The following is a 15,034-nucleotide window of genomic DNA, read 5'->3' on the forward strand; positions in this document are numbered from 1 at the left end:
CTTATAATTATATACGGAATTGGTACATCTATTTCTTAAATTCCTTCTTTTAACTAAGTTCCTTGTTTAAATTTCTAAATTTCGTGTCTTAAGTAAGCCCCTTTAAATAATTTTTATAGCTAAATCATATTTTAGCTTCTTAAACACAAAAAAAGGTCGGTTGATTTCTTTCATGTAGTATGATCCACTCTGCCAGATTTCTGGGTCATCTGTCTAAATGAGGTGAAATAAAAATCCCATAGAAATCCTATCCAGAGAATCTAAATATATATTAGAAAGGTACATAGAAACAACTATTTCAGAAATTATCTTTGAGAGGGTTGGTTTTAACCACTTTAAAGAAAGCCTTTATCTGGTTTTGCAATGAAATTTGAAACATTTCGGAAAATTTCTCCTTAAATAAAATATTGATTATTAATTGGGACAATTATGATAAAGTTTCTGCTTTTAGGGAAAGGCCCACTGGTTTTTTGTTTTGTTTTTTTTTTTAATATCAGAGAAGGGTTTCGAAATGTAATGTTCACTTCAGGAGTTTTCCTATAAGCACATGTATGTACCTTAAAATGTGGCCTCGGGAAATGAGTTTCTCTAGGCTCGTAGGCCTACGAGCCTGAGTTGTCAAGGAGACTTCACATTTGGGGTTTAGTCTGCCGAGCTGCAGCTCTGACTCACAAGTACATATTTGGTGTTGTACTTGGTGATTTAACTTTGGAATATCAAGGATACTTGCTTACGCCCAAGGAGTGTTACAGCTGCCGTGTGGCATTTATAAGCACAAAATATATATATGAAGCGTGACGTGGCAGTGTTTGCCTATAAAGAAAGGATCGTCGGGTAATATAGATGATGCTTGTATTACCGTATAAAGATGGCCTGTTCTTTTTTCTCCTCAGCATTCAGCTCTGTATGCTCACTTTCTGCCAGCTCTTCACAAAGGTGGAAGTTGAGGTAAGTCATTCACAAACAGTCTTGGAACTGGAGATTTGGCCTCTCCTTTTATTTTGCACTTGTAGTCTCGAGAGCCCCACTGTACAAAGGTTGGCGGTTAAATCCGCCATCTTTAAAATAGGCGCTGGTCTTTTACAAACTGTCCACCTGGCTGTCAGATCCAGCCCTTGGAATCCTATCAGGAGAAACCTCTGGCTTCTGGGCACTTTCATAGGCGACCACCCTGGCTGACCAGATTTGCATAACTGGTTTCCATCATCCTCCTTTCAATGCTGACCTCTGCCCGGTTGAACGGTGTGGTATGCTTCACATCTTGACAAAAGGGGCTACGTACAGCAGCCGATGGAGCCCCACGGCTCCTGGAAGAGCACGTTCTGTCAGAGCGGAGAGGTGCTACTTGGACTCTGGGGAGAGGCACAGACGTCAGAAGCCCTCACTTTGGACTCACTCTGCACCTGGAAAGCCTGCGGAAATCCTCTCTGGGAGGCAGCTCACGTCAGCATTCTTTTGGTCTGGTTTGGCCGTCTTTGGGCTTGAGTTGCAGAGACAGGCAGGGAGTGTGGGAGCAATTAGATGGTTCTGAAAATCCTGGCCCCAGATTTTTAAGACTCTGAACGAAGGTTCCAGAACCGTTCTTAGATGCAAGCAATGATGAGGAATGGACTCATAAATGCAGAGTCAGTAGAGTTGGCTCTAGTGATACCCTCAGGGAGCCTCTGAAGAGAGAAGGGTCCGAAGAGTGAGTCAGGCTCTTGCCTTCATCTTCCAGTTGCATCCGTAGATTGTGCAATGAGAACTCTAAGTTTGCATATGTTAATTCGGAGTCCTGAGTGGGGGCCCATGCTCCCAGTGACAGGACACGGAATTTAAGTCACAAGAATACTGGTTTTTTGTCGTTGTATAGCTTAGTCATTTAGCCACATAGAGGTCGGAAATACCAAATGATGTAGGGGGCAAATTGCATTTCAAAATGAGTTTCACTTTGGTGAAATTTTTCTGGAGACTTACAGGTTGTCTGCTTGCCAGGAAACGATCTAATTATTAACTGTATGCCACACTTCCCCACCTCTAAAACCAGTTCTGTCTCTCTCAATGTGATCAAAAAAACACTACTTCTTAGAATATACTTAGATGTTTCTAGAGAAAAACAGTAATCTGTACTCTAGTAAGTTTGAGAAATACCAGTGTAAATAAAATCAATCAGATTTCTTTTTCTCAAGACCTGTCAGTGCCTTTGAGATGGTGTGACCACCATATCCCTTTTTCTCTGGATACCTCCTGGAAGCGGTGTTCCATAGGATATATTTTGGGAAGCCCTGTCAGGAAGAAATATTATATTATTTCTAAGTACTCCAAGCGTGTTCTTCCATCTTCCATAGCTGTGCAGATAGACTAGCTCTGTTTGCTTTCTCTAAAAGAAGGAAGGAAGGAAGGAAGGAAGGAAGGAAGGAAGGAAGGAAGGGAGGGAGAGAGGGAGGGAGGAAGGAAGGGAAACTTATACTTAAAACACCCACCCTGTCTTCTCTGCAAAATTGGAAGATATTGTTTATATAATATATATGCTGCCCCTTCCTCTAAATTTACCCTTCCCCAGCTAAAACGAGATCTAGCAACAGATGTGGAAATGTACCTAGAACTGTCTAGCACATGTCTCAGTGGTCAAACTATTACAACAGAGGTATGCAAAGGCCTCATTTTTTTGTCCTGACCATTATTACCACATTTCCTTTCTGTGTCATAGCCTTTTTCCTTTTCTATCTTTCTTTCTTCCTTTCTTTCTTTCTTCCTTTCTTTCTTTCTCTCTCCCTTCCGCTCTCCCTCCCTTCCACTCTCCCTTCCTTCCCTTCCCTTCCCTCCTTCCTTTTTCTTTCTTTCTTTCTTTCTTTCTTTCTTTCTTTCTTTCTTTCTTTCTTCTTTCTTTCTTTCTCTCTCCCTCCCTCCCTTCCACTCTCCCTTCCTTCCCTTCCTTTCCCTCCTTTCTTTCTTTCTTTCTCCTTTCCACTCTCCCTTCCTTTCCTTCCCTTCCCTCCTTCCTCTTTCTTTCTTTCTTTCTTTCTTTCTTTCTTTCTTTCTTTCCTCTCTCTTTCTCTCTTTCTCCCTCTTTCCCTCCCTCCCTTCCCCCTTTATTCCCTCCTTCCTTCTTTTCCATTACAGTGTTTGCATTCTCCAGCCAGTTCTTAGACCTGTTTGAATAATATTTGCTGGCAAAGAAAGAATATATCCTTTGATAACTTCACAAACAAAATGGCTAGCACCTGGTTTAGAATAGCTGAATTGGTAAGATTCAATGTGTTCGAATTGTGGTGCAGGGCAAGAGGATGGGACTCTGCGGCCTTCACATGTAGTCTTCTTATTTTAATTATGTTTATTTTAGATTCATGATGCTACCTTTCACCTTGGGGACTTCTCACCACTTTATGACTTTTGAATATTTTAATTCCCCCCGGTTGGGCACAATTGAAAAATGTATCCCACAGCCCGTCTGGTGCTCTCTGTGTCCACACCCTGGCTCAGGGCCCTGGAGAGTTGGGCGCTGTGTCAAAACTCCGGCTTCTGCACCACATCTGGGGATGCCCGACTTGAGCTGCCACACATGTAGCTTAGTTAGAAGGCTCGGCGTGTTTAGTTGTGCCAACTACAGTCGTGTTGGTTGTTCAGAAGCACCCCCTCCCAGCGTCCATGTTCATTACAACTGATGGAAATCCTAGTTATTATTTTTTACATATGTTTTTAGAACTTTAGAACTTCTAGTAACCAGTTAAGCTTAATTAAGATGTACTGTTCAAGAATGTGGTCTTAAGTTTTGCGGTTTTTATTTTTATTTATTTTTTATTTTTTTAATGTTTATTTATTTTTGAGAGAGAGAGAGAGAGAGAGAGAGAGAACAAGCAGGGGAAGGGCGGAGAGAGGAGGGGACAGAAGATCCAAAGCGGGCTCTACAGTGACAGCAGCAAGCTCGATGTGGGGCTCGAACTCGTGAACCGTGAGATCATGACCTGACCTGAAGTCAGAAGCTTAACCGACTGAGCCACCAGGCACCCCAAGTTTTGCAGTTTTTAAAATGAACTTGAGTGGATCGTTTGGTATCCTTTAGACCTGTTAGACCTCCCCTTTTGGTGAGTCATAGGACATCTCTGGATGCTGAAGGCTGTATTCTTTCCTTTTACAACTCACTCCTCACTGATGATGATTTTCCAACTCTGTAGTTACCAAAACCATTGGATAGCTAACACCTAGGGAGTGTAATGTCTCCTCCCCTCACTCCCTCTCTGCTTTCTCAAGCAGAGAACTTGTTTTTGAAAAGGCCATTATTTCCTTGACTCTTGAGTCTTAAAAATACAATCAGGTCCAAACCTCACACCCTCTATAATTGGTCTTCCGGCATCCTTGAACAATGATGCCATGTGTGTCCGCAGAAGGTTCTCCTGAAAGTTATTCTCTGGATCATAGTGGCATAGTGGATGTGTTTAAACTGTCTTTGAGTGGTTACTTTTATTGGCCAGCTACCTCACACGTATGTCTTTATAAGCATCTGGCTTAGGGGCATAGGGAAGAAGATAGCTAGTAGGAAACATCCCCAAATGTGACATAAATCAACAGCCTGCTAGTGAATCTCATGAAAGAGAATCCAAGCAAAGCCAGATTATAGGGCCCTATGTGGACAGCAGCTGTTTTATGAATGGAAACAGGGCATTCACAGTGATCATCAGTCTGTTTCCTCCTTCATAGGTTACATCTCTATTTGTATTCAGAGCTATCCATTATGATACAGGTACAGAAAAATGATTTGTAGGCAGACAGAAACATTTTGTTTTAGTAAATTCTTTTGCAAAGCTTAAAGCAAGCTTCTAGCGGCTAAAATTGGACTTAGAGTACTTTATGGTGGGCAGTCCATTGTCACAAGTAAGAGAAGGTCATTTTTTTTTAATTAAAAAAACAATTCTGATTTTGGGAAGGATTGTAATAGTGAGTGTTATGACCAATCCCTATAGATACATACAACTTTTTATTTATTTAAAAAAATTTTTTTTTAATCTTTATTTATTTTTGAGAGAGAGAGAGACAGAGCGTGAGCAGGGGAGGAACAGAGAGAGAAGGAGACACAGAATCCATAGCAGGCTCCAGGCTCCGAGCTGTCAGCACAGAGCCCGACACGGGGCTTGAACCCACGAACTGAGAGATCATGACCTGAGCCAAAGTCAGACGCTTAACCAACTGAACCACCCAGGCGCTCCAATACAACTTTTCAAATCTCCAAAGAGTTTATTACTTAGGGAAGGTTCAGGTATGTTTATGTAGTTTATTTAATTATCTAAACACACTCATATGACTTGTAGTTTTGAATCTAAAACAAACAAGCCTTTTAGAAAACCTCTATCATGCAAATATACACACACACATAAAACCTATATATGTGCTTGTTTTAACAAAGCTAATTTCTTCTGGAACTCGGTAGAATTCTGAAATTTCTAAGTAGTAGCAGAGAAGTAGAATGTTGTATGTGTTGCCTAGGTGGCACAGTCAGTTAAGCGTCCGACTTCGGCTCAGATCATGATCTCACGGTCCGTGGGTTTGAGCCCCGCGTCGGGCTCTGTGCTGACAGCTCAGAGCCTGGAGCCTGCTTCTGATTCTGTGTCTCCCTCTCTCTTTGCCCCTCCCCTGCTCACACACTGCCTCTCTCTCTCTCTCTCAAAAATAAATAAACATTATTTTTTAAAAAAAGAAATAGAATGTTATATAAAGAATATTAGCTGGGGTTTTCTTCCAATTCTGCTGCTACCAACCTGTATGTGCTCGAGTGAATGACTTAAGCCTCTCCTAGCCTGTGTTCTCAGTGGTAAAATGGGGATAATGGCACCTCTTTTATAGGGTGGTTAGCATTTAATAAGGTTACTTACATACTAGCACGTGGTAGGTGTTCAATAAACATTCACTTGTATTTCCTTATCCTCTAAATGTCTCTGTTCTTCAGGGAAGAAAGCAGCGAATGTTAGTTCGTAAATGCCTTCCTTGATTCACATTTGCTCTTTCTTGAAGACTTAAAAGAAGAATCACGAGAAGAGCCAGAACTCCACGTTTGTTGAGAGTGATTCGTTAAAGTCCTTTCCTGTTACTTGGAAGAAGAAAAGACTGATTGTAGTATCGTCACCCATCAGTCTTTCTCTTTTTCACGATGGTCCATTTGGTAGAAAGGAATGTGCCCCGCGTGGTCAGGAAACAATGAATAAGGCAGTTTTGCTGGGCCTGAGTAGCCATGTAAAGGGTTGGCTCTGGATATCGGATCGCCTTCAAAATGGGCTGAAGAATTCTGACTTTATTTTGCGTGCAGCCTAAGGCCCCGGTGGAGGTAGGGCACTCCCAGACCAGCAGGACAAATGAGGTGTTAGCATGGGAAATATGTCGGTTAGCCTCCCCTTAGATGGGGCAGGGTGGTGCCGAGCCTGCGGGGGGGAGGAACAGAGCACATTGAAGCGAGGCCCCGAGCCAGTCTCGGGAGCAATGGGAAAGAACTGGGAAAGCTCACTTGGGCTGTTGTGGGGAGGCAGTGCCTGCCGTCTCCCCACCGAGGTTCCATAGCTGGATCTGTGAGATAATCTCATGGCGGGCAGATTAATAGGGGAAAGGATACACACATCTATTCATTTTTAATATGTGTGCAAGGCGTCATGGGGAATAAAAAGTGGATACCACAAAAAGGAGTGAGGAAGGGGAGGGAGGGGGTAGGCCACGCAGGGGAGAGTCAGTGGTTTTTAGGAAAGACTGGTGGGCCCTGGGAAGAATAGACCGGGAGCTATGATAGCGTGTGATCACGTTTGTCTGTGTGTGATGTCAAATTCCAGTCGTGTCACCTGCGGTAAGAGCCCATCTTCCCTGTTGGATGAAACTCCCCAGGAGGGACTTTAGGACAGATGAGGGACAACTGAGTTCCTTTCAGAGTAGCTGACTTTAGGGAGGTAAGGGAAGTTCAGAGAAAACGTCTCCCCACATTGGCTATTTTCCAAGCGCCTTCAGCTCAAAATAATCAGTATACCAAAGCGGTATGTTTTGGGGTCGCATGTCCTTAACTCTTTCACTGTCTTCCTTCAAAAGTTGAGCGTGAAGTACCATTGGGATGAAAAGCAGGACTGCAACCTGAGAAACACAGACCGTGTTTGAAACATTTAGATATGACGGCAGCAGGTGCAGCACAGATATCCAAGCCGCAGTGAGGTTCATGTTAAGTAACTTGATCCTCACCTGTCACACAGACACTAAGGAAACAGACTCAGTATTGAGATCACATTTGGGGGCACACTTGCATGATTAAAAGGAAAAGGGAAGACCTTCAGCAAAACAAAACTATTTCTGAGTCTGGAGGTGGTATGGTCACCTGGGGAAAATCACATAATTTTCAAGCAGCTGTAAGGACCCTATGGAGCTTCCCATGGATCGGAGGAGCCTCAGCCCGTAAGATTGTGCACCTTTCCTTAGCATCCTGCAGTGGTCTCTAGCAGGGATGGGAAGGCAGGAGCAGGAGAGGCGATCATGGGTATGTGGTTGGCGCCATGGGTGTGGCAGAAGGGGGAGAGTCTGGATGACAGAAAGTCCACATGGAGGTGTCTGACTCCTGAAGGGCAGTGGGGACAGGCAGGCAGCTGTTGCCAGGAAGGGAGGGACGAGCATGTCCTGAGGGTCACTAGCAGGTTCTTACAGTCTGTGCCGGACCAGGTTAGAGAAGTAAAAGCTAATAGGCGACGAAGGGAAATTCTCATGGAAGAACTTGCCAGAGAAGGTTAGCGTCCTATGTTTGTCACCCTGGCTGAGGCACAGCTGAGAGCACCTGTGACCAGGTGGAGAGCCGTGAGATCAACATGTCTGACGAACCGTCCATGTGGATACTCGGGATGGTGAGAGAAGGTGAAGGTAGAAAAGAAAATTTGGGGTCCTGAAGACCCTGCAGTATTGAGCTGTGTATTAGGGGACAGTAGCAGACAACGACAATCACGTTTTCCTGTCTTCAGCCAGTCACCCTACCCGCATAGAGGACACGTATATGCTGTGAGCCTTGAATGTCTACATGCAAAATGGAAATGTGTTAAAGAGGGCTAGGTCCGCTCCAAGGAGAAGTGACTTCTTACGAGAATTTCCATTGAATTGCTTCTCAGGAGGCATGGGAGGCCTCCAAGGCCCGTGAGGGTCAAATACAGGCTTTTAATTATTTTGTACTCCCAGTGGGATTTTCTTCATTGAGAATAAAATGCCATGCCAATATGAGAGTTATTAAAAATTCTTTCACGGAAAATATTACCTGCAGTAAAAGGAATTAAACCCACAGTTCGTCGTATTATGTTTGGTTAACAGTGTAGCCGTAATTTGTTTTTCAGGGTTCTCAAGGATGTGCTTTTATGACCTACAGATTAAGCGTGTGTCAAATGATCGTGTGGCTTTTTTTTTTTTTTAAAAAGTGAAGAATTATATGGCAATTTAAAACGTTTTTGTATTCTTTTGTTAGAGGTTTTATGAACATTGATTTTTAACGTCCTGTTTGCTTCCTTGGATTTCCTACTAAGCACGCATAAGAAATTCAAATCTAGAACAGGATGGAGGGACACTTGAGAAAGATTTATCTGCAAAGATCGGATGTTGCTCTGGATACATAAGTGATGTGGGGACCTCTGGTGGCTTAGCGTGTTTTTCCATCTTAAAGAATAACGATCCTAAGTGGAAAGCTAGCCGTCGAATTCCAGTTGGAGAGGGCTTTCGAGAATGTCGAGTCGAACTTCCTCGCTTAACAAGAGGGGGAACTGAGTCTCATCAGGGCTGAATGACTTTCCTGGGACCTCACGGCGGACACAAGACGGCAAGCAGCCGAAACAGTGTTCTTTGCACAGCATGCCACCGTCCCCTGGGAGAGGCTGTGTCACCTAGCGGTCAATGACGGTCAATGTCACCTAGCGCACGGTCCTACCATTCCTTCCAGTTTGTCCTCCCGTACCACTTGCATCCATGCTCGCCTCTGCACCCTCACTCCCTCTGTTCGTGGTCTTTCCTTCTCTCACGGGGTGATTCCAGACCCCCCAGGGCTTCTCCCTGCTCTCTTAGCCTTTTCCTCTTTGGTTTGTCCACTCCTACCAACCGATGTTTCTGCTCAAAAGCTTGGACCTGGTCACGCCAGCCCCTGGCTCACACTTCATCTCTGAATCACCCTTGCCCAAAGGCTTCTTGACGCGATGGACAGGATTTGAAAACAGGTCGACATAGGTCCAAAAGTGGTGTTCTTTATACAGTCTTCTTTCTCTTTCAAATCGTGATCCTGCCACTGGTGTGTGGTCTTAACCTCTTCAAGCTACTTTCTTCGCCCGTCAAGTGCAAGTGGTAGAACTGACCTCAAGGAATTGTGGAGAGTTAATCTTATAAAGCCCCTAATATACAGTACCCGGCACGTACCCAGCCTATGGTACGTGCTTAATGGATGGGAGCTCTCGTTGGTAGACTGCACTCATCTGTCATAACTTTTACCCCACCGCATGGAGAGCTCCTTGAGGGCAGGGGCTTTGCTGTCCTGTCTTCTGGGTTTAGTGCAATGCCTGGCATACAGGAGGTGCCTCAGCAATATTTATTGAATGAAAATGGGCCATGAAGTCTTAAGCACGTCTTTTAATGTGAGTCCCAATCCTGTGACTAAAATCAAGAGGACTGGTGGAATGAAAATAATGCATATAAAACCCCTAGCGCGGTGCCTGGTTCATAGTTATAATTCAATGAACAGTAGCTATTGGCGAGATCATGTTTATCCTTAAAAAGCCAAGATCAAGTATTAGCTCTTCTGTAAAGCTTCTTTGGCTGCCTTTCCCTGCCCCCTGCCAAATTAATCATTTCCTATCCCTTGCTCTCATACTCCAGGAAGGATGGTTGAGTGGGGAAAACAAGGGTTTTAGAATCTGATAGGACTTGGGCTGAGTCCCGGTCATGTGACCTTTATAACTTGAACCTAAGTTAGTTGGTCTATCCTAGTAAAATACAGATCTTTTTTGGAGCAGGAATAGAGTCCTGTTAATCTTGCCTGGTATATAGTAGGTGCTCAAAAAATATGCAATGAGTTCAATATAGCACCAAAATCTTGTTAAATGTTAGAAAACTGTAAATAAAACAAGAACAGTACAAATGAGACATTACGGAATATCAAGTAGAGAAAAAAAGTAAAATTTAAAATGATAACACATGATACTCTGCAAAAGCTAGAAAGCCGATGCTAAGGGTTAAAAGAGAGCAGAAGAAATGCAAAGCGTGACATTTGAACAAATGATAAAAATATGGCTGACACAGGCATGGGTAGAGAAGATAAATCATAAGAAACAGGTTGCTTCTGGTACTAACATTTTCACACAAAGGGCTGGAAGTGGTAGGAAGTACAGCTTGGAGAATAAGGTCTCAGAACCTACAGCTTTACAACTTCCAGAATATTCCAGGCACTGGCTTCTTTCATCCTCATCGCACTGAAGTGAGTGGGTGATCACAGCCCTCTTGTTAGGGTCCAGGCAACAGTGAAGAAAACTCCAGAGACCTACCAGTTAACACACAGAAAGACACAGGGCTGGACTACGGATCTGCTGAGTGGCACACAATGTTGTTCCCTGTCTAGCATGTAACCCATGCGCCAGGAAGGTGGGGGATTTAATATAATGACAGACAGCTTATAAATTAATGTATGTAGCATTTAATGCTTAGGCCTAACAGTTGTAATGGAAAGGTATGTTTGTCTTTCAGTTTATGCCTGTTCAAGTACCAAATGATGAAGAAAAAAGCGATCCCATCCTTTTTGCCTGTAGAGTCCGGAGTCTAATGGCAGAGTGAGTTTCTATATATCATCATAATCAATAAATAGTTTTTAAATGATTGGTAAATATATGGTTTTTATATAGTTTTAGGATTTGTTTTTGTTTGTTTGTTTGTTTGTTTTTTGTTTTTTTAATTCCGAGGGTCTCATTTCTTAACTCATTCTGGTTAGAAATTTTAAATGTGCCCAGGAATGTGGTAAAACAATCTACGAATATTTTCCCCAGATGCAGCCCCAAACTAATGGATATGTGTCTTTGCCAGAAAGGGAGCAGGGAGGATTCAATAACCAGAAGAGACCAGTCAGTGACTTCCACGGGGTGGATTCTCCTAAGCTGGCCTGTGGCTGTCTGACAAAGCCTTGTGACGGTCTGAGCCCTTCATGGTCCGCTTCCTATGGCCCAGCCTCCCCAGAGCTGCCAACGCTGGGTGTTTCAAAGGCATTAATGAATACAGCAACAAAAAGGAGGAAGTTTGCAAGGGAACGTAATGGAGGCACAGAAACGGGGGGGAGTCACCCCCATTCGGAATGGCTATAAGTTTAGGATTTGTAAATCGCAAAACGGGAGGCAAGTATTGTCCTGAGCTTAAGGGAGTTTTAGCTGCCCATTACTCTGATTAGATCAATCTCCTCCCGTCCTGTAATGAAAGCATGCGTGTCATACTGTCCGACCTCCCAGGCAGCCCTACGGGGTGCTCACCCTCATGCCAGGTGCCACCTCTTTCTGCCATTCCAGTAGGAGGGTTGACGCTCATAGGCCGGCGATATTTATCCCCAGTAAACATTCAAATGAGAACTCTGAATTTAGCTTCATGACTGAATTTGGTATTATAAGCAAGATTATATTTTTTATTACGTATATATTATATATATATTAATATTTCACAGGAGAAGAACTTTATTTCCAAAACAATAAATTTTCAAATGTTCAAAAAAATTTTACTATGTGTACCTATAGGTACTTGATTTTCCCAGTTTCTAGATTAGCTACAAAATTTGCTTTTATATTGTTTTCTTCCCTTTCTCCTTATGTTTTCATATGAGCTCATGCCCAAAAGTTAGGAACTAAGATACATTTGGGGAATGGAGGGAATTTATACCAGGTATTTTGACCTCCCAATAATTTGCCTAAAAACAGAGCAGGGATTTGATTAGGCAGCCGTTTTGGTTTTTTTCTGAATTTGGAGCCGTGGAGATTTAAGGGTCTTGGATAAAGAGTAGGAAAGACCTCCATTAGCTGCACAACCATGGACAGACAAGTCCCTCGAGGGGTCCTTTTCCTCCAATGTAAAGTGGGAGTTAGAATACTCGTCTCTCCTCTCTGATGGTTTTGCTTATCCTGAGAGTCACCTAGGAAAGTGTATGACAGAAGCATTTGAAAGTGGTAAAGTGGGGTTGCTACTACTCTTGATAAATACTTACCAAGTACTGTGCCAGGCTGTTACTCTGGGTAGCTAACGTGACCCTCACAGCACTTCTAGGAGGCAAGCGAGGGACCCGAGATTCAGAGAGGGAAGTCGTCTGCCCAAGATCATAGCAGACAGTGAGGGTCTGGGCTGGGACTCAGATCCCCACTTGCTACCCAAACCCAAAAGCTCTTAACGAGCATGCTATACCCATGGAGCATGATAAATTATACATTCCTGAAATAGTTAAAATGTTTATTTTCCCGCTTACGTATTCTTATACCAGAATGTTTACTCATCAAAAATAGCCTGGTTGTAGATAGAAAAAAATATTTTATTCGTATCCCATTCATTGAAAATGTCACGTTCTTCACGGTGATTCAACAAAACCAAATACCGTTGAAGATCTAACTTCATGAGTCTCGCTGAATATTTGTGAATGAAAGTTTTGTGAAGAGGAATCTTCAGGAAATTATTTCATGTTCGGATGTTTAGGTTTGGAAGAATCTTGAGCTTATTATCAGTTCTCTTTAGTATTTTCAGAAGATTATGTAGCAAGAAGTCATCTCCAGTTTCGAGAGATGGAAAAACGCAGATGGCTAGCGATTTGGGTAGATTACTCACTTACACTGTGTACAGACAAATGTATCTGTTCAAATGGTACTCCCACAGGCATTTTCGGCCCATCTTTACGATAGATAACCCTGTAGAGTAAGTAGGGTAATTATTCCTATATACAGATGACAAGAGCAAGGCTTAGGTTAAGAGCCAAAAGGTCCACAGCTGGTGAAAGACTCCACCGGACTGGAACATAAGCCTTATTCCTTTCCCTGAGACTGAAGTCAACTATTGTCACAGTTAAAACACAAAACAACCAGGAAGTCTGTGCAGAAGGAGAGAAATACGTCTCTTTTGCAATAATAAGCCAAAGCTACTGGTTTAAAAAGTAGTAAATACTTCCCTGTTTACTGTTGTTCGTTCCCCAGCTCAGGCCTAATGAAAAAATCATTACCTTTCTTAAAAAAAAAAAAAAATTGAATTTGTTTGCTTTGAAATGCCGTTTAGAGCTTTGGGAATTCCAGTAACAGACCACACTTATGAAGACTGCAGATTAATGATCTCAGCAGGACAGCTAACATTGCCCATGGAAGCTGGGCTGGTGGAATTTACCAAAATTAGCCGGAAATTGAAGTAAGTATACCTTTAAATTGCTACACTTTTGTAAAGGTGTCCCAAAGAGATCTGAACTCCTCTACGCTTATTTTCCCTGGTTTCATTAATGCTCGGCTCTCGAACCTCCATGGTGTTTATTAAGGAAGGCAGAGTTGTAAATTTATCTCCTGCTTAGTTCATCCAGTTGTGTTTTTTCGAGGACAGTTAACTCAGAGACATGTGTGTTGGTCACAGGAGGAGACTGAGAGAGAGTGGATATGGACCAGCACAGATCTGCCTCCGCCCAGAAGGGTCTCAGAGCAGTCAGCCTACCCCGCTGCCCTTTGCAAGGATGGCGTAATTAGATGGGACTGGCATGCAGCGGTCAGAACTTCTCGTGTGAAAAATGAATTGACTTGTAGAGAAGCAATTCTGACCATCACTGAATTTTAAGTACTTACCCTCAATCTCCTTTTTCTTCTGGGTACATACTTTTTTTTTTAAGGCCAAGACACCCCTTTGTGCTTTTATGAACAACCCATTTGAACCATCTGCTATGAAAGCTGTCACCCCTCGTTTCCCACTTACTACCAGTCACTCTGTTTTCACTCCTATTAGGGATTTGCAGAATGTATTGATTCCCTTGGCCTTGGCATCCTCCTTAGGAGGGAGCTGCAAAACCAGTTATTGTGTTAAAGGTCAATATTTACTTATTTTTTAAAATATTTTTTTGATACTTATTTATTTTTGAGAGAGAGGGACAGAGTGTGAGAGACAGAGAGGGAGACCCAGAATCTGAAGCAGGCTCCAGGCTCTGAGCTGTCAGCACAGAAACCCACAAGCCACAAGATCGTGACCTGAGCCAAAGTCGGATACTTAACCGACTGAGCCACCCAGACACCCCAGAGGTCAATATTTAAAGATAATAGATCAAGTATTATTTATATCTTCTAGATAGCAAACACATTTTGATGTTATATTTACAAAATTCGTATAAATTTGAAAAGTTTAGATAGTTACTGAAATTGGATACAGAAGAAAGCAGTTATGTGTTAAGTCACCTGTTTAATAGTACAAGACAAAGGCAGATGTGCTGTAAGCTACGGTACGTTTTCTGGTGTTTTAGTGTTTTTATAACTAACATCGGAGGAAGTGTGTCCTATCTAATGAATCTCCCTGACACAACATTTTGTGAAATGTGTGTTCATTATCAGCCTGGAAGCTCCTTAGAAATTAACAGTGGCATTTTTTTTTTAACAACTCAATAAGTACTTTTGACTTAATTAGTAATATTTGGATTACAATATGATTTCTTATTTTCTTTTCATGAGTCATTTCTTTTTCTGTCACATTGCTCTTCTCAGTTACTTTTCTTTTGCACAGGTATTTGGGGGAAATTGGTCTTACCAATATCCTTTAAAAGACTCAGAAGCCTGGGGGGCGCCTGGGTGCCTTAGTCGGTTAAGCGTCCGACTTTGGCTCAGATGATGATCCCATGGTTTGTGGGCTCGAGCCCCGTGTCAGGCTCTGTGCTGACAGCTTGGAGCCCGGAGCCTGCTTCAGATTCTCTGTCTCCCTCTCTCTCTCTGCCCTTCCCCCTCTTGTTTTCTCTCTCTCAAAAATAAATAAACATTAAAAAAAAAACCCTCAGAAACCTGTATACATGTTCCATAAGTATCCCAAAATACCCATTTTATCTTCATTTTCAAAT

At 42.7% G+C, this 15,034-nt stretch overlaps 1 protein-coding gene across 2 annotated transcripts in view; it reads left to right on the forward strand.

Annotated features, from left to right (window-relative positions):
• LPCAT2 (lysophosphatidylcholine acyltransferase 2) overlaps nt 1–15,034 on the forward strand; it is a 69,572-nt gene that overhangs the window by 24,482 nt on the left and 30,056 nt on the right. For both annotated transcript variants that reach the window (XM_019455913.2, XM_019455914.2), the window contains 3 exons: nt 894–948; nt 10,696–10,778; nt 13,237–13,362. In XM_019455913.2, the coding sequence (XP_019311458.1) occupies nt 894–948; nt 10,696–10,778; nt 13,237–13,362 (264 nt within the window). The remainder of the gene's footprint in view (nt 1–893; nt 949–10,695; nt 10,779–13,236; nt 13,363–15,034) is intronic.

This window comes from Panthera pardus, unplaced genomic scaffold (genome assembly GCF_024362965.1).
Source record: "Panthera pardus isolate Hobbes unplaced genomic scaffold, ASM2436296v1 HiC_scaffold_18, whole genome shotgun sequence".
NCBI lineage: Eukaryota > Metazoa > Chordata > Mammalia > Carnivora > Felidae > Panthera > Panthera pardus.